Source organism: Abrus precatorius, unplaced genomic scaffold, assembly GCF_003935025.1.
Source record: "Abrus precatorius isolate BTA unplaced genomic scaffold, Abrus_2018 Scaffold4, whole genome shotgun sequence".
Classification (NCBI taxonomy): Eukaryota; Viridiplantae; Streptophyta; class Magnoliopsida; order Fabales; family Fabaceae; genus Abrus; species Abrus precatorius.
The window spans coordinates 16,882,655-16,906,924 of record NW_020874384.1 but is presented as its reverse complement, the minus strand read 5'-3'; the positions used below and the strand labels follow the sequence as shown (position 1 = coordinate 16,906,924).

The window sequence follows — 24,270 nt, the reverse complement described above, 5'->3', positions numbered from 1 at the left end:
CCTGCTTATCTTCTTTATTCCATGAGTACGCTCTATCAAATCTAACCATTGTTCACTAAAAACTAAAATAAAATCTAACCAACAAAAATACCTAAGCTTCCCTATTAATCTACTTATATATATGTTATTACTCAGTTTGATTTGAGAAAAAAAAAATAGAAGAAAGAAGAAAAAATAATTTCAGTAAAAAAATTGGTGAATAAACATGAGAATATTTTAAAGAAATATTTAACAATTTTTTTTTAGAAATTATTTCCTTACTCGTTACACCCTGTGATATCTCCTAATTTTAGCATTTATTTTTAAAATTTTAAAGCTAGCATAATATACTTAGAATTAAATTCTTTTTATGCAAATTTGTTTTATTTAATACTATTTAATATGATAAAATATTTATTTTTCAATAATAAAAACAATTATTACTTATAAAAATTCTAAATTTTATTAATGTAAAAGTAAAAATCTAATGTTTTTATTTTTATTTATAAAATGTAGTTCAATTTAATAATATTCGTATTTATATTATATCAAATCTTATAAATTTCAAATGACTAAAATTAATAGAGAAAATTATATACGAAAACTTTTTGAAAAATGAAAATTTAATATATATTTTTTCTGGGCCGGTGGCGGCTTTTGATGAAAGGGGCTTTATGTGATGAAACCCTATTTACGATCACTCACCCGCTCACCTCAGCTCGCTCGCCCCGCTTCCTATCTCTGAGAGGTTCGCTCTCTTGAGTTTCTTTTCCCCAAATTGATTTTCTTCTAACAAATTTACTTTGCAGACTCTTTCGGAACCCTAACCCCAACCCTCCAACTCGTAAATTCCCTTCAGTCCGTCATTTCGCAGGTATTTTCCCTCTTCTTAAACCCTAGACATCTCTCTCTTTAGAAATTGTAGAGCTAAACCTTATCTGAGTTTATCGTTTGATTTTGATAATAATTTCGGTGAAGGTCTGATTTAATTGATACGGTGATTTGCAGATAATGGGAGAAACAAAGGACGAAGGATACGAGGAAGAGCTTCTTGACTACGAGGAGGAAGAAGACAAGGCCCCTGACTCTGTCGGAGTTAAAGTCAACGGCGAAGCTACCAAGAAGTAAGTTGTCACTTGTTTCCACTGGTGAAATTAAGTTTGGGTGGTAGGGCTAGGTTAGGGTGTGTAATGACTCATTTCTTAGAAGCATATCGAGTTTAGTGCACGAGGTTCAGGGTTAAGTCATAAATCTACGCTCATTTTTAGTAATTAATCTCTCTCTGTTTTATATTGTTAGGGGCTATGTTGGAATTCACAGTTCAGGATTCAGAGACTTTCTTCTGAAGCCAGAGCTTCTTCGAGCTATTGTGGACTCGGGATTTGAGCATCCTTCTGAAGGCAATCTATTCAATAACCTCCATAATTATTTATAGTTATTATTTATTGTACCCTGGCTGCGGTTGATGTCATGATTTCTGGAGATTTTAAAGTTGTAACGGTTATAAGATTTTTTCTGAAATTTATACTGGGTTTCTTTTCTTCTAAAATCAACTTATTTACCCTTTCCTTTCTCTCCTTTATAATTTGAAATTTTGGATTTGGATGGTTTTAACAGAATGGTTAACAAATATATCTTCGACGTCCGACTATTATATCATCTTTGTCTGATTTTTGTTTGATCCTCTTCCTGAGTTGAGAAATTGACTGAACTTCCACCTTTGTTTAATACTTATTTTGCAGGTAATACTTATATCACAATGTTGTTTTGGAGAACTAACCTGATTTGGTAACTATCAAATCAAATTAAAAGCTTCAGGAAAGATTTAATTTACTTACCTTCGGCCCTTTTTTATTTGCTTCATCATCAGTACAACACGAATGCATACCTCAAGCAATTCTTGGAATGGATGTAATTTGTCAAGCTAAATCTGGAATGGGAAAGACTGCTGTTTTTGTTCTCTCGACTTTGCAGCAGATTGATCCTGTTCCTGGCCAAGTTTCTGCACTTGTTCTGTGTCACACGAGAGAATTAGCATACCAGGTAATTGTTGGGGGGGGGGGTGTTGTCTCTATACGTCAAAGTCATGGAACTTGGTTTTTGGGTTAGTTCTGATTTAAGATGTGCAATCTCTTACATGCAGATATGCCATGAGTTCGAGAGGTTTAGCACATATTTACCTGATCTGAAGGTTGCTGTCTTCTATGGTGGGGTCAACATCAAAGTTCACAAGGATCTGTTGAAAAATGAATGCCCTCATATTGTTGTTGGAACACCAGGGAGAATACTAGCATTGGCTAGGGAAAAGGACCTTTCTTTAAAGAACGTTAGGCATTTCATTTTAGATGAATGTGACAAGATGCTGGAATCACTGGGTATGTTTCATTGCCGAATTGTCATTGTACCAACTTGAATTTTACTTTTTTACTATGTTGAATTTTACCTTTTTACTATGGTTTTGATTGTACCTATTGTGCTTTTTGCAGATATGAGGAAAGATGTTCAAGACATTTTCAAGATGACTCCCCATGATAAGCAGGTTATGATGTTCTCTGCAACACTCAGCAAGGAAATTCGCCCAGTCTGCAAGAAATTTATGCAAGATGTAATGTCTCATGGCCAGTACTACTTGAATTAGAAGTCTCTTTTTCATATTGCTCAGTTTCCCTCAGAGCTTGTTAGATACTAAGAATGCAGTGGTTTCATCAATTTTTACTTTTTGATAGGGGTTCTGTTTGTATAGCGTTCTTTATTTGTCCATAATTACTGAAACTCCCTGTTGATGGGGTGTGGAGTGCGGTGGGCCGGTGTCTGTAGGTTCAGCTAGAATTTTTGAATGGATATTTTAGTTACATGGGGTGGCCCTTATGTACTTCTCCGTGTCTTTTGGTTCATGTTGGAAGTTTGTTTTGTCTCCAAATTGGGTATTCATTTTCTTTAATGAGGAGGGAAGGAGGTTAGGATATTCTGGATTTGTCGCTATCAGTTTTCTTAGGGTGCTGGTGTAGGGTGTCAGTGGCACTTGGTGTGATTAAATAAAGTTTCTTCAAGGAGACAAAACAGATGGAAAAGAACTGTCATTCAAGGGATCTGCATCCATCATTCATTTCGTTGTGGATTCCATTGAGGAAGGACCCTAATCTGATTTGCTGTGAAATTTGTTCCTTTCAGCCAATGGAAATTTATGTTGACGATGAGGCCAAGCTGACCCTTCATGGACTTGTGCAGGTAGTCCGTTTTTCATTTTTTCAATTATTATTTTTCCTTCCTTTAAAATAACTTGATCTGTATGACTTACATTGGTTAGTAACATGACAGCACTACATCAAAATTAAAGAGGAGGAGAAAAATCGGAAACTGAATGACCTTCTTGATGCACTGGACTTCAATCAAGTTGTTATCTTTGTGAAAAGTGTTAGTAGAGCAGCTGAGCTGGACAAATTGCTTGTGGAGTGCAACTTTCCATCTATATGCATTCACTCTGGCATGTCCCAGGAAGAGAGGTTTGTTTTATGAGATGTCAATGGATGCTGAAGAACATTGGTTCTATTCATGTTTGATTGATTATTCAATCTCTCATTATCTTTATTTTTTATCTTTTTTCTGTAGAAATTTTAATGTTGTTTGTTTTAAACTTTGAATCCAATATTATTGATTTTTATATGCCTATCATGTGGGATTTGATATGGATGTAAAGATACGGGATATGCTCTTGTTTTTTGTTGAGAAATGTTAAACAAAACGAAATAATAAAGGATGTGGCTTTTCATTTAAGAGGTTAACACGTGCTGTAGGTTATTGTATTTGACTACTGGGTTGGGAATATATTATGACTTTATTTTAAACTTGAAATTTAATTATTTAAACCAATTAATACCATTGGGACCAACTTTCTGTACACCTTACAATTTTTAGAACTGTATTAGAATGGACTGGAAAACGCGACATGCATATCTTTTGGTTTTATGTGGATGTTTACAGAGAAGCGTTGATGTTACCTTGCTCTAATCGCAAGTTAAGAATAATGATAAAAAAAGGTGTCATTACCTTTACTCTAAATAGCTACATGCAGCATTGAGATAGTATTTTGGCTTTTGTCCTTCCAAAAATTGTATCTGGAATATTATAATCAGTAGTTAAGCAAAATAGCTTATTTGTGTGACATTATGAATATAAGTTTCTACTTCTAAAGAAACTGCTTTGTTTGTAAGTTGTTAAGTATGTAAATTAGGAGTTTCTAATGGAATTATTGGAGTGGCTGAATGGATTTGTTCAATTATCATGCTACTAGGGCTATTGATGTACTGGAGCATTAGCTAGTTTGGCCTTGTTTAGTGGGAAAGAATGAATCTATCCACTGAAAAATTATTATTGTACGGGTGATAAATGAAAGTGGTGGGAAAGGGTGTTACCCTCCAGACCTCCTTTTGTTTACTACTTTAATTGTTTGCTGATAACCTTTTTTCATTTCTCTGTTTTGCCATTAGAGTAGGTTGATTATTTTATTTGCTGTATTAGGTTTTATTTTTGTCTTATTGTTTCTATGTATTGCAGTGAGGGGATTTGTTTGTTAACTGATGACATTTGTGTATGATCTTTGTTACTTGCAGGTTAAAGCGGTATAAAAGTTTCAAGGAGGGCCATACAAGGATTCTTGTAGCTACAGATTTGGTTGGAAGAGGGATTGACATTGAACGTGTCAATATTGTTATAAACTATGACATGCCTGATTCTGCAGACACATATTTGCACAGGGTATGATTGGATGAGATCTGCTTTTAGTCCTCTCTCTGTTAGTTATGTCGCTACATGGGATTACTTACTCAAATGTTTTTGGTTGGATTTTGTTCAGGTTGGCCGAGCTGGAAGGTTTGGCACCAAAGGACTTGCAATCACATTTGTTTCATGTTCTACTGATGTTGATGTTCTCAACAATGTAGGAATCTTTCTTCTGTTGACTTTTATGTTTCCATTAGCATTTCTGATTTATGTTTTGTGTGATTTCCAGGTTCAGTCAAGGTTTGAGGTTGATATAAAACAGCTTCCTGAGCAGATTGATACCTCTACTTATAGTATGTGATTTTTCATTCATTGGTTCTATTTCATATTGTGGTTTGCATAGTTGACCTAAGTGGAGTTAAAGTTCAGAATTTTAATTTTGAACTTGATTTCAATTATGTCAAATTTTAAACTTTATCATGTGTATGCAATATTGAAATTAATTATAAAATATTTTGAAAATTAATATAATATTTATATAAATATGAAATATAATGACTATTACTACTTTGTAACAATTTAAACTTTATTTTAGTGCATTTTAATTTCTTACAATGTTTATGAATTTTATGAAATCTTACTAATTAAATAAGGTTGCTATATATTTTTAACCAGTTTCATTTAAGTGTGTTTCAAAAGGAAAATCTTAATTTTATTTTTCCAACTTATGTTTCATCAACATAAATCTTTGCACTACAGAAAGATGCGAGAGGTGTGCCTATCAATTCCTGGATGTTGGCAGTTTTTATGATGTTGACATATAAGCTTGAGCTAGTTATTTTTGGAATTTCTTGAAATTTTAATGTTAGGTGGTAATTCTATTTTTGAGATGGGGGCTTTCCAACCTAAAATGTAGAATAAATAGGCCTTATTTCAACTTTCAAATTTCGTACCCAATTCTAGACAGTCAACCGCAGTATGTTTATTTGAGATTCTTGCTTTCACTTTGCATACCAGGCTTACTACAGTCAATGGTATGCCAATCTTTTTTTTGTCTTCACTTCGCATGGATCTATGTTTGATAAAGTTATGAAAACACTAAATTGAAATACCAATATTTTTCTCGTCTCCGTTAAAATTTTACTGTTCCGCTCATTTTTTTTTGAGTTCAAGTTTTTTATCAATTTTTATTTACCGTTTTCACTGTCTAGATAATTCGTTTCCTCCTTACGAGTCTCTTAGATTTTGCTTTTATTTTTGCAATTGTTGTGCCACTGTTGTCAACTTTCTTCTGACTAAATCTGCATTGCATTTTCTGCAGTGCCGTCGTAGTAGAGTTATTTTTGGGAGCAGTGCTTTGACTGCTTGAATGGGTTAGTAGTTACGCAGGAAAAATTTAACGGTGCAGCTGATGATTAGCCATGTCGCTACCAGAGTCTGTTATACAGACTATAGGCCATTTTACCATGAAAGATTTGTCAGTATTAGATATTGCAGTATAATGGCTTATGTTTTTATGGGGTTTCATATACTGTATTGTGTGGCAGCTACGATGGATGGTTTCATGAACATCCGTGTTGAGTTTAGTTTTAATACGTTGAAACCGGTTTAATTAATATATGACCATCGATTTATTAGCCTAGTCTTTAAATAGAAGATCCTGAGTCTGCCATGTTTCCAACAAAAATAGGTTGGAAGCAGAATATCAAGTGTTGGCTTTGCTGTGCTAGTCTTCGGTTGTCACTTAGTCTGAGGCTTTATTCCGGTGCATTGAATTATTTTAAATTTTCTACAGGAAATTTAGGCCTCTTTGTATTATACAGCATATTAATGGAGGGTTTTATTTATTATTTTAATTAATAATTGTTTTCTGTATGCTGCTTTTGTGAACACGAACATTTTTTTTCTTCAGTGACGGTATCCTAGGGTATCGTGCATGTCAGGAAAATAAGTCCCAAATTTTAGGGTTTATTTACTGTGAAAAGCCTACTTTAATATTTATCATTGATTCATTGTGGTGTTATGTTATATTTTTGTTTAAAAATGTTTGTGCAGAAAATAGAAAGAGTAGTTTATTGTTTGATGTATAAATACTTAAAATTCGTAATTTTTTTTGTATCTCAAGGCAGCATGGAGAATAGAGCATCTTGCCCCCAATTTAGCTAAATGGTCGAATGTACTAGATCTCAAATCAGACTGCCACAAGCAAACTTATATGCGAACTTTGTTCCATCGATATTGACTTTCACGTATGGAAGAGGTGGAAGGAACCAACGAATTAGTGATTCCCCAAAAATTAATAGTTTACCTGACAATTTATCGGATCAAGCATTTAGCACCTGTTTAATCCTATGCCATAAATGAAACATAACTTGCCTTGGGTCCACTTGAATGTTCGCCAAAATATTTTGCCAAATTCTTTTTCGGGTGATGCGGCGACTGCTCCTTCATGTTCACCTTGAAGAATTTACTCGGCCAAGTTTGAGGAATCATCCCTTTCCAAATCAACTTTGGCAGATTCCAATCTATCATTGCATGACTAACTGGTTATGGTTTAGTACCTCATGTTGCACGTGCTTCTGTCTGTCATACCTCCTAACTGTCTCCTCGTTGGTAAGAAGAGCCTTGATGTGCATTTTCCAAATAAATAATTTAGATTGTGAGTTCCCTTCCAGTGCCATAAAATATCAAGGATTGGGTTCATATTGTGATTTTAAATTCTACTGAAAAAAAGGGGGGGGGGGGGGGTGTTGATATCTAAGATGTCTCTTCACTGCAAGTGTCTCGCGCAAAAGATTATGGAGTTATATTCCATTCCCAATATTGACCAATAATACTAGCCACTGTCTAGTGAAGATTGTTATTGAATAGAAAATCTTTAACATACTGTATCAGTTTGGAACCAAATTATATTGCCCAAAACTAATCTGTTCCCCATTACGACATATGTATGAATAAGGTTCTACAAAAGAAATAAGCTCCTTGCCATCAGGCAGTTCAACAAGACTAGCCCTAGACTTCGTTCCAGAACAGTATGCTTAGCTTACAGTATGAAAGTCACCTAATGATGTCTATACCACTGCTAATTAGTGAGATAACCTTCTTTTCAACAAAGTTCTTCATGCATGATGTTTTATAGATATCAGATTTCAAATGCGACCTTATTTCTACTTTAAAAAATTATAAATTCACTTCCATGTAAACTAAACTTTGATTCCTCCTCTTGCATTGTTTGGTATATAAGTACCTCGAAGATGATTGAGCATACTAACGCTCAAAACAATCTTTATTCATGTGTTAGGAGAATACAAACACGCATCTTTTTTTTTCTCCAACTATTTTTGCATTGAACAAAAACAGAAAAAGTTATACTCTTTCCTAATTTTCTTTTATTGTTTTATTTTGCTTTTGAATAAAATCAAACGAAGTATTAGTCTTTCCCCCCTAATGCCTACACTTCATTTCATTGCTCGTAGCAAATTATCCCAATTTCCATGTATGTCTATGCTTCACAGTCATCCACAAGTTTATTAAACACACAAGGATGAAATGCAATCTCAATCGGCAAACTCATAAATCTCGTAGCATTTAAAGGCTCCAATGGTGTTATTGAATAAATTTATAAAGTTAAAAATGAGATATTATTTTTTTTTTATTTAAAAATAACAGAAAAAAACAAAATAATCTATCAATCGCTCCTATATTTGATTGTTTTCAAATTTAATAATATTTTTTAATTATTTTGAAAGAAAATACATATCATTACATACAATAATGATTATTATCATATTAAAATATGTTAAGAATCAAATTTCATTGGTGTAAGTTATACTCACTTTTACAACTACTGGTAATTTAATACAAGAATAATTTTTATTGATCTAACTGATTAAAATATAATTTTGTCAAATTTTGTTAAAATTAAACATCTATAAAATTGTTATTGAAGGATCCTCATTTTTATATATTTTGAAAATATATATTACGTTTATTTTTTAAATAATTTTAAATTAATCTTAAATTTTACAAGTACAATACATGTGATTAAAATTTTTAATTTAATGGTTGAATTTATGATTAAATCATGCAACAAAAAATTATTAAATGGTACAAGAATAAATGTAACAGGTATAAAAATATTTTATAAAATTAAAATAAGATAATAAAATATTATTTTTTTAATCTATAACATTTTTTGAACACATCTAATAAAAAAATATAGTTTTATTCAGCATTATATGTAATATTCCCGTTTAAGCTAAAATGATAAAAGTGTCAGTGTATAGTAAAATGATTCTTTAATTTGTATCTAAGGATATATATATATATATATATATATATATATATATATATATTAATAAGTTAAAATTGATTTTTAAAGTTAAAATAAGATATTTAATATTTTAAATTATAAAAATATCTAACACGTTTTTATAAAATTAAAATATTTAATAAAACATAGTTAATAATTTTTTAACATATGGCTTCAAGCAAGGGTACCTTAAACAGAATAAATGAGTAATGAGTAATGGATGGCGGTTGCGGCTTTCTATAAATAGGGGCATGACACAGGTGTGACTCGCTCATTCACTATCTATAACTAGCTCGCTCTGCTGTTTGCTTCGTGGAGGTTTCGCTCTCTTCAGTTTCTTTTCCACAAATTGATTTTCATCTAACAAAATTTACTTTGCAGACTCTTTTGGAACCCTAACCCCAACCCTATCCCCCAACCCGTAACCTTTCTTACGATCCTTCATCTCGCAGGTATTTTCCCTCTTCTAAAACCCTAGATTTCTCTATCTTTAGGTTTTTTGCAGCTAAGTTTGATAGTAATTTCTTTAGCTCTACCTCAGTTTATCGGTTTAAATTTTATAATACTTTCGTTGATGGTCTGATTTAATTGACACGGTGGTTTGCAGATAATGGGAGAAACAAAGGACGAAGGATACGAGGAAGAGCTTCTTGACTACGAGGAGGAAGAAGACAAGGCCCCTGACTCTGTCGGAGCTAAAGTCAACGGCGAGGCTACAAAGAAGTAAGTTGTCTTTTGTTTCTCTTATGGCATGAAGTAAGTTTGGGTAGTAGGGCTAGGTTAGGGTGTGTGATGCCTCATTGCATATTGAGTTTGTTCAGAGTTAGGTCCTAAATCTACGATTATTATTAGTAATTAATCTCTCTCTGTTGTTTTATATTGGTAGGGGCTATGTTGGAATTCACAGTTCAGGATTCAGAGACTTTCTTTTGAAGCCAGAGCTTCTTCGGGCTATTGTGGACTCGGGATTTGAGCATCCTTCCGAAGGCAAATTATCAATTTATTTTCATTTTATTTATAGTTCATGTTGTTTGCTTGGGCTGCGGTAGATGTGATGATTTTTGGGGATTTAAAAGTTGTAAGGGTTAATAGAATTATTCTTTGAAATTTATACTGTGTTTTTTTAATTGTAAAATGAAATTGTTTGATTCAGTTTACCTGCCCTTACTTTTAATGCCTGACTATGATATCATTCTTGTATGATTTTTGTTTGATTCTCTTCCTGAGTGGAGAAGTTGACTGAACTTCCACCATTGTTCAATGCTTATTTTGCAGGTAATACTTGTAACACAATCCTCTTTTGAAGAATTAGCATGATTTGGTAACACCATCAAATCAAATTATGTCAGAAAAGGTTTATTTTACTTACCTTCGGTTCCTTCGGCCGTGTTTTATTTTCTTCATCATCAGTGCAACACGAGTGCATACCTCAAGCGATTCTCGGAATGGATGTAATTTGCCAAGCAAAATCTGGAATGGGAAAGACTGCTGTCTTTGTTCTCTCAACGTTGCAGCAGATTGATCCTGTTCCTGGCCAAGTTTCTGCTCTTGTTCTATGCCACACAAGAGAATTGGCATACCAGGTAGTCTTGGGGACTCGATACATAAAGTCTTGGAACTTGGTTTTCCGGTTAGTTCCAATTTAACATTTGCAATCTCCTCCATGCAGATATGCCACGAGTTTGAGAGGTTTAGTACCTATTTACCAGATCTAAAGGTTGCTGTCTTTTATGGTGGGGTCAATATCAAAGTTCACAAGGATCTGTTGAAAAATGAATGCCCTCATATTGTTGTTGGAACACCTGGTAGAATACTAGCATTGACTAGGGAAAAGGACCTTTCGTTAAAGAATGTTAGGCATTTCATTTTAGATGAATGCGACAAGATGCTGGAATCACTAGGTATGCTTCATTGTTGAATAGTCATTTTAATTGAATTTTACTTTTGGATGATTTGTATTTACTGTATGGTTTTTATTTTTCCTATTATACTTTCGGCAGATATGAGGAAAGATGTTCAAGACATTTTCAAGATGACTCCCCATGATAAGCAAGTTATGATGTTTTCTGCAACACTCAGCAAGGAAATTCGCCCAGTCTGCAAGAAATTTATGCAAGATGTAATATCCCATGGCCAGTTCTACTTGAATTTGAAGTCTCTTTTTCATACTGCGCACATTCCCTGAGAGGTTTCTAGACATTTAGAATGCTATGGTTTCATCAATTTTTACTTTTTGATTGGGGTTCTGTTTGAAGTGTTTTTTGTTTGTCCACTTTTTACTGAAACACCCAGCGGGTGGGGTAATTTGTGGTGGGCTGGTGGCTGTAGATTGGGCTAGAAGTTTTGGGTAGATATTTGAGTAATGCTCCTGATGGTGGTTGTATGTGTACCTTTCCCCCCCTCTTGTTCTCCGAAGTTTATTTTGTCCCTAAACATGGTATGTGTTCAGGTATGGGCCTTTCACTTTCGTGGGGAATGGGCATTCATTTGCATTAACAAGGGGGGATGGTTGTTAGGGAATTCTGGGTTTGTTGATTGCAATTGTGAGTGTAGAGTGTTAGTGGCACTTGGCGTGACTAAAAAAAGTATGAGGAAGGAGACAAAACAGATGGACCAGAACTGTCATTCAGGGGATCTGCATCCATCATTCTTTTCGTTGTGGATACCATTAGCTTGAAGAAGGACCCTAATATGATTTACTGTGAAATTGTTCCTTTCAGCCAATGGAAATTTATGTTGATGATGAGGCCAAGCTGACCCTTCATGGACTTGTGCAGGTAGTCTGTCTGCAGCTTTTCAATTATTATTTTTTTCTTCCTTTAAAATAATGTGATCTGTATGACTTATATTGGTTAGTAACATGACAGCACTACATCAAATTGAAAGAGGAGGAGAAAAATCGGAAACTGAATGACCTTCTTGATGCACTGGACTTCAATCAAGTTGTTATCTTTGTGAAAAGTGTTAGTAGAGCAGCTGAGCTGGACAAATTGCTTGTGGAGTGCAACTTTCCATCTATATGCATTCACTCTGGCATGTCCCAAGAAGAAAGGTTTGTTCTATGAGATGTCCATGAATGCTGTAGACCTTTGGTTCTATTCATGTTTGATTGATGATTCCATCTCATTATCTTTATTTTTTATCTTTTTTTTGTAGTATTTTATGTGAGATATTTTGAATACAAGTTTCTACTCCTAATGAAATTGCTTTGTTCAAAAGTTGATGAATATGTTGGGAGTTTCCAAATAGGATTATTGAAATTGCTTAATGAATTTGTTCAATTGTTATACTAGTGTAATTTATGTACTGGAGAGCATTAAGGATTTTGGCTTTGTTTGGTGGGAAAGAATGAAACTATCCATAGAAAATTTTCAATTACAAACTGGTAAATGAAGGGTGGTGAAAGTGGTGGGGTGCCATCTATCCATGGAATAAATTTTCTGCCTTATTGTTTCTATTTATTGCAGCAATGGTAGTGGTTGTTTGAACTGTATATATTTGTTTATGATCTCTGTTTGTTATTTGTAGGTTAAAGCGATATAAAGGTTTCAAGGAGGGGCATACAAGGATTCTTGTTGCAACAGATTTGGTTGGAAGAGGGATTGACATTGAACGTGTCAACATTGTAATAAACTATGACATGCCCGATTCTGCAGACACATACTTGCACAGGGTATGATTGCATAAGATCCGTTTAATTTTTTCTATGTATTAGGTTTTTTGTCACTAAAGCATAGGTTTTTTGTAACTAAAGCATAGACTTCGATGGAATTACTCAAACGTTTTTGGAGGGATTTTGTACAGGTTGGCCGAGCTGGAAGATTTGGCACCAAAGGCCTTGCAATCACATTTGTTTCATGTTCTACTGATGTTGATGTTCTCAATAATGTAAGAAATTTCTTTTATTGACATTTTTTTTAATGTTGTTTCCATTAGCATTTCTGATTTGTGTGGTGTATTTACAGGTTCAGTCAAGGTTTGAGGTGGATATAAAACAGCTTCCTGAGCAGATTGATACCTCTACCTATAGTATGTGTTTTCTCATCCATTACTATGAAAACACTAACTTATTTTTAGTACCTTGAAATAACGATATTTTTCTTGTCTCCCTTAAAAATTTTAACTTTTGGGCGTTTGGATTTTGATACTCTCAACTATTTTGCATTGTTGATGTCAACTTTCTTCTGACTAGATCTCCTTTGCATTTTCTGCAGTGCCATCATAGTAGATCTGATTTTGGGATCAATGCTTTAACTGCTTGAATGGGATTAGTAGTAGACTGGGTTAATTTGAACGGTGCAGTTGATGATTATCTAATGTGATACCAGAGCCTGTTTTACAGACTAGGACATTTTACCATGATTTACCGGTAGGTATTGCAGTGTGATGGCTTATGTATTTATGCGGTTTCAATTACCGTATTTTTTTGTGGCAGCTACGCTGTTTTTATGAACTCCCATGTTTTGAGTTAGTTTTACTGCGACGTTGAAACTGTGCTTTAATTAGATATATTTTAGTTTTATTTTTAAGTATAAAATCTAAGGTTAATAGGATGGTCGCCTTGGTTGTCATCTACTCCGATGCTTATTTCGTCGCATTGAATTATTTTAATATTCAGGGTGGGTCTTGATAGTTAATACGGAGGGTATGGGTATTTAACTTTTACCGTAGTTTATTTTAACTATTTAATTACTAATATCTTTTTTGTCTAGAAAGTAAAAAAAATATTATATATATATATATATATGAATTTTGTTAGAATGAATTGTTAAATTTATGTATGAAAGAATAACAATCCATATTATTTTGAATTTTTATACGAATAGATAATTAATATTCATTGATTATATATTCTGATTGTTTGACAGTGAATTTTATTTCTTAAATTTAAAATTTTTGGAGAAATATTTAATTTAAGTGTTTTAATGCTTTTTTTATAATTATATAAAATTTTCAACTCATGTATTTGATTCATAAAATTGTGTCATAATAATGAATGATTAAACCGACGGAAATCTTATACATGAATAAGCAAACATTAAATGTATACCTCATAGTTTTCACGATGACTAGATTTTCAGAAACTACTAAAAGCAGTTTGATTTTAGAATTTATTCTACACTAAAATGTTATTTTATTTTTAGTTTGTATTTACTTTTAAGCATTTATTTGGAAAATAGTGTTAGTCCTTTTTTCCTGTGTTTTTCTAAATATTTAAAAATAGAAAATAAAAAAATATATAAATAAAGGTGAAAATATGTGGAAAAAAAAATGAAACAAAATGACGTAAAATTTTATTATCATTAACTATGTCAATGTGTCTATTTATTTGGTGAAAGTTGTGTCCAACAAAATCTTTTGATTATTCGCTTCAATGAATATGGTGCCTTCTACCATTATGCCTTATTATTATTCAACCACTGTTGATGATTTATGTTAAGCAACATGACATTTAATTATTACTTTTAGAAAGACAAATTCACAATTTTAATGTTATCAAATATAAATAAATAAGTAAAAGGAACCGTTGGAAAAATTTATATGATGCTCATCTAGACTTATTTTAACGTATCACTGTTTCGCTAAAAAAAATTGAAAGTACTTAGATAAGCTTACAAAAAAAGTTGCTTATAAATCTTCTAAAATTTCTCCCTAATTTATTTCATCGAGGTTTACGTCAAATTTTATAAAAATTAACCTTATTAAATGAGTTTATTTTCTTAAATAAAATACTTTCACTTATGCATTAATTTTATTATTGTTATTATTATTATGCTTTTAATGATATCAGTACTTTAACATTGACCACGTAGAACAAGTAGTATAAAGTTATTTTATTTTAATAAGTAATCTTGAATTTAAATATTTAGAAGAAAATGTTTATCCTTCAGATCTGTATCATCTATCTACAGTGGTCTTCCAAAAAGCTATGTAATCTATACAACAAAAAAATAATTATGTTATACTTATATTTTCTTGAACATTAACTCTTAGTATTAGTTTTCAGTATCTAAAAGTAAAACCTTCTCTAAAAAGAAATATATTATAATTTTATATTTTTAATATAATAAGTATTTTATTTTTTAAATATAAACTTTATTTTTAGTTAGTTAAATTACTCACATGGACTAATATTAATTTTTAATTTTTAATTTAGTTTTATCATCATCATCAACAACAACAATAATAATAATATGTAATTAATGATCACAAATTTTATTTTATGACTAAATGAAATTATTAACTTGTTTAGTTTTGTAAATTTTTCTTACTTTTTGCTTTAATTTGTGTAATTTTTTATTTACTTGTCTAGAAATTATGATGTTAATGGATTTATAATATTCATTTGTATATAATTTATGAATCTTAATTTTAAATGGGACTATTTTAAAAGTCATCTTAAATGAGAATATTTTTAGGTATTATTTTTTTTTTTGTAATTTTTAGTTAAACCTTTATTTAAGTTTATATTTTTGAATTTTTATATATTTTTAAAATTTTGAAAAATCTATCTCTTTAGTTTAGTTTTATTTACTATAATAAGATATTTATTATTAAATTAAAATATTTATTTATTTTAACATAAATTTTTATTTTACATTTTTAGTTTTATAAAAGATATATTAAAAATATATCTTGAAGCGGCTTAGTTTTATAAAGCAAACGATATATTTATGATCCGTTGTGGTTTTGTGTACTTCTGTTATTTTATAAGAAAAATATTTTATTTATTTACAGTAAATTTCACTCTCCTGTTTTAAATATATTTAAATTATATTATTTTTTGTTAGTTTAATAATTATGTTTTCCCTTTTTGAGAATATTTATTATATTTGAACCCATTTTAAGGTAAACAAATTTATTGGGGTGATTTTATTTTTTATGACTATCAACATTATTAGAAACAGGTTTTCAACATCTGTTATGAACTTTAGATTTTAGAAAGTGAAATGAAGATTTTGAATTAAATTTTCAAATCTAATGTTATGACTGTTTAAAATATCATTTTATTTATTAATCAATAATTTTAGAAGTTAAGGAAAAAAGAAAAATACTTTTAGGTAGTTCGTTCATAGTTGTTTATCACAACCAACAAACCCTTTACATTAAAATAGATTAAGTGTAGTACATATTAATCTTTTAAAGATAAAAAGCGTAATTTAAAAAATAAGAGGGAAAGACAATGTAATTTAAACATCTCTCACAAGAAAATGGTATTATATACAATTACATTAAAAGTCTAAAATGATATTAATTACAATTTTCTCTCTTATATCCATATCTTAATTATATACACTTATTTATAATTTTTCAACTCCTATATAATATTAATTATAATAAAAAAGGAAAATATTAAATAAATAAATATAAGGAAATCAAATGATGAGAGAGATAATTAAAAATAAATAAAGGGTATAATATAATTTAAAATATAATTTTGTAATAGTTATAGGTATTAGTTGTATGTCTTCAAATTTGTGTATTGTTATCTTAAATAAAAGATGAAAATAGAAAAAAAGTATATTATAAAAACCATATTTATCATGGAAAAAAAAAGGACTATGTGAGCTTTATTTTTCAAGAGAAAAAAAAAGATAAAAATTTTAAAATCTAGGCAGTCATTTATTGCTTGCCAAACAACATAGCCATTTTCTTGCTGAAAACATTTGAATAAAGCAAGGGGTTAAAATATGAATTCAGTCGGGAGAATCATTTAAGGGGAGTCCAAAAGAAAATCAGTAAAGCAAAATTAGTTGAGTTTTCACAATAGGTTAATTTCATAGAATATCCTTTCAGCGAGTGCATGCTTAGAAACAAACTAGTTTTAGGAAATAATTACTTATTATTCAAAAGCTCTCTTAAAAAATGGATAAACATAACCAGAAATTAACCTCCTAAAATACGTTCAACTATTAATGCAAACACTACCCACTTACATGAATTATCATATATGGAATACTACATTGGTGACATTATGTTTGCCCTATGCACTTACCAAATAAAAAATAATGATGATTTTATACTAATTCAGGTCCATCAACTCGTATTTTCCTCATAATCAATATTTTAGTATTTCATTTTCTCCCATCACTGTCCACAAATAATGGCCCCCATTACACTTGAACAGCTCCACCAATTTCACAAAATGGATCGTCAAGTCTTCTCTTGCTTGGTCATAAAATTGGCTCGTGACCCAGCACAGTCCCTTCTAGTCATGGCCTTGTGGCTATGGCTAGAAAATACTACATTCCTTAATTTCATTTCAAAATTGGCTAATCTTTCAGACTCACTAATCAACACTTTAGCCAATGAAGCTGAGACTTGCTTGAAGTGGTTGGGGTTAGAAAACACTCGAATCCCAAATGGTAGTGTCCTTCCTCTAACCTCTTCCTTAATTCATAGGGAAATATCTCTTCAACTCTTCAGCCAAAAAAGGTTCACTTGCATTGCTGGTATTAAGAATATTCTCAATAAAACTTGTGCTAGAATTTTCACTGATATTTTACAAAACATTTTGGGTAGCACTAGCACCTCACTACATAGTCTTCATAGACCCTTTGTTGTACCAGGTTTTCCTCATCCATTATTTGGTACCTTCACTGTTCCACCCATAAATTTTGTGGAATTAGATTTGTCTGATCCGAGGATATGGGATAACAAGCCGCCATCCGATGATGTTACTGATGATGACAAAACTATGTTCTTAACATTTTCTAGGGGCTTTCCTGTGACAGAAAATGAGGTGAGGCATTTATTTACAAGTACCTATGGAGATTGTATCAAGGTTCTAAACATGGGAAATTCAGACACGAGTGATCAAGTTTTATTTGCCACAATGGTTTTGAATAATGTGGAAACGGTTGATCAAATTCTTAATGGAAAACACACTGCGAAGTTTCGGGTCAATGGAAAACACATTTGGACTCGAAAGTATGAGCGTCGTGACTAAATTTCATCATCGCGAATAAAGGGAACTAGAAGCTAAAGTTACCCATTGATTTGACACAATACACATCTTCCTTGTTTGTTTTCTTGTTCGGTTTGGTACAATGCTTTATGCGGAAAGACACACAATTGGTAATGCAGAGGTGTGGCTCGGTACACAATTTTTGTATTAAGTTAATTCCCTTTGTACCATTATATCGTTTATGGTTACACCTTGTCTGAATGAATTCAATCTTACGTGCAAACATTGTGAGCTTTTTTATCTTACGTCAAAATCATGCTGCTTCAATCACATTTTCATTCATTTTGTTGTTATCTTTAGAAGTAGAACAAATCTAGATTATTAGTAATTGGTATTTGATTATATTTGCTATATATTCAAAATATAATAAAAATCTTCCACAAATTAATTTTTTATGTATTATCTTTCATAAAACATACCACACAATTATAAGATTTATAATATTTTATACGAAATGAGTTTTGGGCAGTAAAATGTTAATAAGAAAATAAAATTAATAACAGCATGAGTAAACTTTCTAAACAATATAAGATTAGGAATAACCGCATTAGACAAAAGTTAGGTTGGTATTTTCTAAGCAAAATTAATATATTAATTTTATAGTTATGTCACTTTTAAACATTTTTTAAGTAATTTTTTAAATATTTTTTATTGTTATTATTCATGTCTTTTTTTTTTTCCTTATCTTATTGTTTTTTTCTTCCTCCTCTTCTATTGTGATTGTTGTTGCAGCAAACTTGATGGTGACATTAAATAGAGATGGTAGTTAGGAAGTGCTTGAAATGGTGGTAGCGCAATTGAAGGTAATGAATGGGTGTGGAGTAATGCCACTAAACAATGATGGGGTTGCTATATAACAATGTATGTGTGAGCAAGTCAAGAATAAGAGAAAGGAAAGGTTAGAAATTTTAAGTGAGTGCAATTGAGTAAAAAGAGAAGGCAAAAAAAAAGTGTGTTGTGAAATAACAGTGAGAATGTGAGTTTCTAAAGAAAATTATATAATGCATGTATTCATAAGAGAGTGCCTATGTGCGTGCCATGGAATTATGAAAGAGGGTGCAATTGCGCTAGTGAACATGAGTGAGACTGAGATGCTAAGATAAAAATGTGAGTGTTGTTTTAGAGGAAAAAAGAAAAAGGATAATTGATAAAAATCATTGTTAAATAAAGGGTAGTCTTCTTGTTATTAGAAGGAGAAGGAGAAAAAAATTATAAACGACTATTTAGAAGAATTTATATATAAATAGAATTTATCATAATATGACCTTGTTTAATTTATATAGCCAGTCCTACTAATTAGTCATAAAATACCCAGATATGTTTTTTTTTCTTTTTTCTTTTTCCTTTTTAAATCCAAGTGCTTCAATTAAAAACACATCCCATTGAATCTTCAAAACACTTGAGGAGTTCACAAAGGAACAGAAGCTAATTTAATTTTTCTGATTTATAATATATAATATAACGTTTTTGTTCATTTGCGTGTCTTTTTTGGTCACTTTTTGACTTACGTTCGCATAAATGCTTTTGCATCTGAAAAAATAGGTGATGGTCGGATTAAGGATTCTGCATATTTTGACTAAACTCTTATTATTTCTCACTTATTTTACTTTTTAATATTCTCAATTTATTATTTGCTTCCAACTTTCCTATTTTAAGTTGTTATTTTTCTTAAATATTATTTTCTCAATACTTTAAAAACTTTCCTTTTACATTAATTTTTTTCATTTCAAATATCAACTACTTACACTCTTAATTAATTTCTTATATTTCAAATTTATTTTTTTCTTATTTTAGAAACACTTTTTTTATTTAAATTATTTATACACATTTTATAATTTTAAATATTTTCTCTTTTTTAAATTTTTAAATTTTATATTAATCAACAAATACATGTACAATCTTAATATATACATGGTATTTATTTATTAATGTGTAATATTAAACATAATAATAACCTATACATAATATGTATTTATTTAAGATATAAAATTTAATATAATTTGTCGTATTAATATTATTAGATGTTATAGTTTTTAATATAAAAATATTCTATATCAATTTATTTAAAATCAAATTAATAATTAAACTAATGAAAGCATTAGCTGATAAATTTTTAATTAAATCATTAATTAAATATTAGTTGATTATATATGTATGGTCTTTTGTTTGGTTTAATCGCATATATGGATGTGATAGGTTTTGAACAAAAATTTATATATAAAAATTTAAACTTAAAATTTTGCTTAAAATATATTGAGCTGCTTGTTATTCGGATCAATGATTAGGGTTTTTAAGTTGCATATATTTTTATATCAAATTTAATGATGATATATGATTTTTTTTAATATTATATAGTTTCATTTTTGGTTCTGTCGAAGACTGTCCGGTCCATTGTTTTCAAGGTTAGACGCAGATGGGCCAAGCTATTCTCTATGGGCTTAACTCCAAATGGTGTGAGGGACAAATTAGTATTGGCCCAATCCAAACATTTCATTACTTTAAGCAAACGATTTAAGTAAAAAATTTGTGACCCAAACCCAAAATAATGATGGATCAAAAAGGGAGAAAAAAGCCTCATTGCAATATATTGAATGTTTTGAACTTGAACGTTCCTCGAAGTTATGCTATAGTTTTGTGATAAACAAGTATGTGATGTGTTGAGTGGAAGTAAAATATTAATTATGTATCAATTGCGTTTAGATTAAGCACGTGAACTGATTCAAACACACACAAGTTAACTTTAACACCACTTGATTGTAATTTGTAATTTCCTTTTACAAGATAAATTAGTAGTTGTGTAAAGCATAAACGCATTGAAAGGTCAAAGGACCCATTTTCTTATGCCTTTTATATTATTGCATCTCTAACCGTTAAATTATAAATGAGGCCCATAGATATGACTTGATAAAGTGATCGAACATTTTAGATAGTAAAGTTATAAAAAGTTACGATCATTAATTAAAATTGTGACAAAAATATAAATATGTGTATAATAATATCATTCTTTAACTAAAGATCATAATTCTATACTTTATTTTAAAGTGCACTGAATAAGCAAAACTCTTTATTTCGGGAGATAAAGAATTTTGTTTATTTTTTTGTTTCTAAAAATTATTTTCTGTTTCTTTTAATATTTATTATGAATAGTTATCGAAAGTTACTTTCAAAAGTAACAGTTTCTTAGTTTTTAAAGTATCAAAATATTAAAACATCAATAGGATGTTTTAATTTTTTTTTATTGGTGTTTACTATTGTATTTTATATGTTTCTTAAATTAATGAATATAATTGTTCTAATACTTTAAAAATTAAATGATAATTATACTTATTTATGTTTTTTTAATACGAATTACTGACTTTCCTTATTTATATTACATATTTAATATAACATTAACGATGAAAGATTAAAAAAAAAGTCTTCTTAATTTTTAAAGTACTATAAAATTATTTTTTTATTTCTTATTATTCATTTTTGGTGGGTTACCCTACATTTTCATCCGCTTACTCTCTTTCATCTCCTTTTCAAATTTAGTTAAAAAAAAAAAAAACCATAGTACAATTAAACGCATCGAAAGTTTTAATTCTCAAAAGTTTTGGAAAACAAAAAAAGATGAAGACATTACAAATTATAACAATAGTTTATGGTACTTATAATCGATATATCAATGTTGAATCCAAAACTGTGAATTCAGTCCCTCTCCAGTAACTTAATTTTCATAACTTAAACAAACAGCCCAGCCACTTTACTGTAGGATTGCTTATTAATGGCCCAAGCAGTGTTGCGTACAACATAATGTGTGTTATTAACACTGACGAATAAAGAAAAAGATAAAAAAATTGATAGTATTTAAGCATTTACAATGAAAGACACTCTTTGATAATTCAAATTAAATAAATATTTATTTCAGTCTATGAATTTTTAAACAATAAATATTTTAGTGTTTGACTTTGCAAAAATTTTAATTCAGTTCCTTATTTTATAAAATGATAATAACAAATAAAGTAAAATTTTATAAATTAAAATAATTTAATATTTATAATTTGATATTAAAATGAGTCTTTATTTAATTGAAATTAATTCATTATCCCTGGTTCCTTTTCTCTGTCTGAGTAGGCCTTTCTTTGTCTTTGTTATTTCTGTAGAAGATCTTCCATGATTTAAGTTGATGGTGGCTGCGTCTAACTTAGACAATTATTGGAGCCTTAACAAATTTGACCCAACGCATGATATGACCTCCCAACAGCACTTTAGAAACTCTTCCAAAGAGATAGAGACACCAATAGTCATATCATTTAAATTAGCTTTAAAAAGGATTAATTAACTATTTTTATCTTTCGATTTTATACTAATGTGAATTTAATAAATTTAATTTATTAAATGAACATTTTAACTTCAATAATCACGTTGATAAAATTTTTTTTTTATAAAAAATACTAGATAGATTGTTTTATTTAACTTCATTCATAATATAGTTTATATATATATATATATATATATATATATATGAAAATTATCTTATCACATTAATATAAATTTAAAAATTATTATATTTGATTCAAGTCTTTTTAATTTATATTTAATGGTCAATAAATAAATTATAACTTATTATATATAATTTAAATAAAAAACTTGAATAAGAGTAAGAATTTTTAAGTACTGGTAAGAAAATTTTGTCTCGTATGTATATATAATATGCCGCGTTCTTCCTTTGACTGCCAAATTCTGAAAGGGTCATTGTGATCATATTTTGGTCATTTAAAATAATAATTTTAACCATACAGATTATCTGTAGCAAGATTAAATTGATTATAGATTCACATGTAGCATTGCTTTTAAGGGTACATAATTCGAATTTATTAAGTACCAGATTCTGAATTCAAGAGAGAAAACAATATTTTCTGGTGGGTTACGAAGCCAAAGATGGTTGGTTATATAGAATGACACCGAATAGCACATAAAATAAAACAAGAGAATTACAGTAAAATCCCAAAACCAAAACGTGAATAGGTATCACAATAAGAATTATCTTCCTCTTACTGCGAATCCATGAATAGACATTTCTGGCATCTGCTTGAACAAGACAAAACCTACCTTTGTCGCTAACAAGTCCCGTGTGCTGTGGGCAGCATAAACATATCCACAAAATTTTATGCCAAGGCATTCTTCTACATATTTTTTAAGCACATTATATATTATTAATTAATATTTATTAAAACCTATAAAAATATAAATAAAATTTATATTTTTTTATTTTAAATATATTTTAATTAATGATTATAATTATACTAAAAATAATATATTTAAGATTGTGTTATTAACTTTTTATTTTGTCGATTTTACAGCAAGTAAAAGCCACGTGTTTACATGTACACCATAAAAAAGCAACCAGTTGAATTGCCAGGGAGATATTAAAATACCTTTTATGCATTTAAAAAAAAAGTCATTTCTATTATCCTTTTAGATAATATTTTATGTACTATATATAATAAACAATAAAAGTTAGTTATTTGTTTTAAAAAATTTTAAAATATGACAATAATCATAATTATTAATTTTAAAAATATAAAACATCATTTCAAATTTATTAATGCGGTAAAAAAAAATCTATTTATATGACGAGACTTTAATATGAACATGATAAAAGTGATCCGTTCCTTAAAAATATATAATACAAAACTAAAGAATTCAATCCAATACTGAATGAGTTAGAAACAACGCTTTTAAAATCAGACAATTATTAAACAAAACTTATAAAAACATTAGTGCATGATTTATTATTGGTAAGTAATAATTAAATACTTTCAATATTATAAAATATATTAAACAATAAATTAATATAAAATTGTAAAAAATGAGTTGTTTTAAACAATAGAACTGAATAAGCTATTCAAGATTGTGATTCGTAGCAGATAGCAGTCTTACTCACGTTGGGAACAAAATTTGAAATCTAAAAGTCTGTGCAGTACACCTGTCCAAACTGCGAGGCTGTATTATAATTATAATTTTTTTAATATTAACATTATAATTTAATTTAAATATTTAAAAATAGTATTTTTATTACAAATATATTTATTATTAAAAAAAATATAATAGATATTTTTAATATATTTTTATTATCGATAATTATTTAAATTTAATTTAATATATTTTTAATTTTAAATGACACACCAATTTGTAATTTTGCATTTGGCATCATGCTGGGAAATATGTAACGGGTTGACTTTAGTAGGGAAAATTTGAACTTTAATTTTCTCTTGAATTAGACCTTGAAAGGACAGTGAGCCCCCACTAG

The 24,270-nt window shown here is 29.7% G+C and overlaps 3 protein-coding genes across 5 annotated transcripts; all 3 read left to right on the top strand.

Annotated features, from left to right (window-relative positions):
- Positions 1-638: 638 nt before the first annotated feature.
- On the top strand, positions 639-6,569 carry LOC113865545 (DEAD-box ATP-dependent RNA helicase 56-like). 2 transcript variants are annotated; one of them, XM_027500183.1, is made up of 13 exons: positions 639-727; positions 789-853; positions 988-1,103; positions 1,279-1,379; positions 1,722-2,022; positions 2,123-2,354; positions 2,466-2,584; positions 3,151-3,207; positions 3,298-3,482; positions 4,590-4,734; positions 4,832-4,915; positions 4,988-5,051; positions 6,020-6,569. In XM_027500183.1, exons 5-13 carry the CDS (start codon positions 1,885-1,887, stop codon positions 6,028-6,030), a joined length of 1,035 nt encoding a protein of 344 aa, XP_027355984.1. In that variant the 5' UTR covers positions 639-727; positions 789-853; positions 988-1,103; positions 1,279-1,379; positions 1,722-1,884; the 3' UTR covers positions 6,031-6,569. The 2 variants fall into 2 exon arrangements, with proteins under 2 accessions (XP_027355984.1, XP_027355983.1); XM_027500182.1 differs by having other exon boundaries at positions 645-727; positions 1,850-2,022; positions 6,020-6,564.
- Positions 6,570-9,279: 2,710 nt separating this feature from the next.
- LOC113865544 (DEAD-box ATP-dependent RNA helicase 56-like) lies at positions 9,280-13,719 on the top strand. Of its 2 annotated transcripts, XM_027500180.1 has the most exons (13): positions 9,280-9,328; positions 9,392-9,462; positions 9,618-9,733; positions 9,897-9,997; positions 10,421-10,593; positions 10,680-10,911; positions 11,011-11,129; positions 11,731-11,787; positions 11,878-12,062; positions 12,539-12,683; positions 12,815-12,898; positions 12,976-13,039; positions 13,225-13,578. In XM_027500180.1, the coding sequence occupies exons 3-13, from the start codon at positions 9,621-9,623 to the stop codon at positions 13,233-13,235; spliced, it is 1,284 nt and encodes a 427-aa protein (XP_027355981.1). In that variant the 5' UTR covers positions 9,280-9,328; positions 9,392-9,462; positions 9,618-9,620; the 3' UTR covers positions 13,236-13,578. The 2 variants fall into 2 exon arrangements, with proteins under 2 accessions (XP_027355981.1, XP_027355982.1); XM_027500181.1 differs by having other exon boundaries at positions 9,280-9,322; positions 10,286-10,593; positions 12,976-13,719.
- Positions 13,720-17,114: 3,395 nt separating this feature from the next.
- On the top strand, positions 17,115-17,960 carry LOC113866214. Its single transcript, XM_027501095.1, has one exon. The coding sequence runs from the start codon at positions 17,115-17,117 to the stop codon at positions 17,958-17,960; it is 846 nt and encodes a 281-aa protein (XP_027356896.1).
- The last annotated feature ends 6,310 nt before the right edge of the window (positions 17,961-24,270 follow it).

Excerpts from the sequence above, each read along its gene's own strand:
- LOC113865545 (XM_027500182.1), top strand. The coding sequence starts at position 991 with ATGGGAGAAACAAAGGACGAAGGATACGAGGAAGAGCTTCTTGACTAC. Across the intron at positions 1,380-1,849 it reads ATTTGAGCATCCTTCTGAAG|TACAACACGAATGCATACCT; the intron begins GCAATCTATTCA and ends CTTCATCATCAG. Across the intron at positions 3,208-3,297 it reads CCCTTCATGGACTTGTGCAG|CACTACATCAAAATTAAAGA; the intron begins GTAGTCCGTTTT and ends GTAACATGACAG.
- LOC113865544 (XM_027500180.1), top strand. The coding sequence starts at position 9,621 with ATGGGAGAAACAAAGGACGAAGGATACGAGGAAGAGCTTCTTGACTAC. Across the intron at positions 11,130-11,730 it reads GCAAGAAATTTATGCAAGAT|CCAATGGAAATTTATGTTGA; the intron begins GTAATATCCCAT and ends TGTTCCTTTCAG. Across the intron at positions 11,788-11,877 it reads CCCTTCATGGACTTGTGCAG|CACTACATCAAATTGAAAGA; the intron begins GTAGTCTGTCTG and ends GTAACATGACAG.
- LOC113866214 (XM_027501095.1), top strand. The coding sequence starts at position 17,115 with ATGGCCCCCATTACACTTGAACAGCTCCACCAATTTCACAAAATGGAT.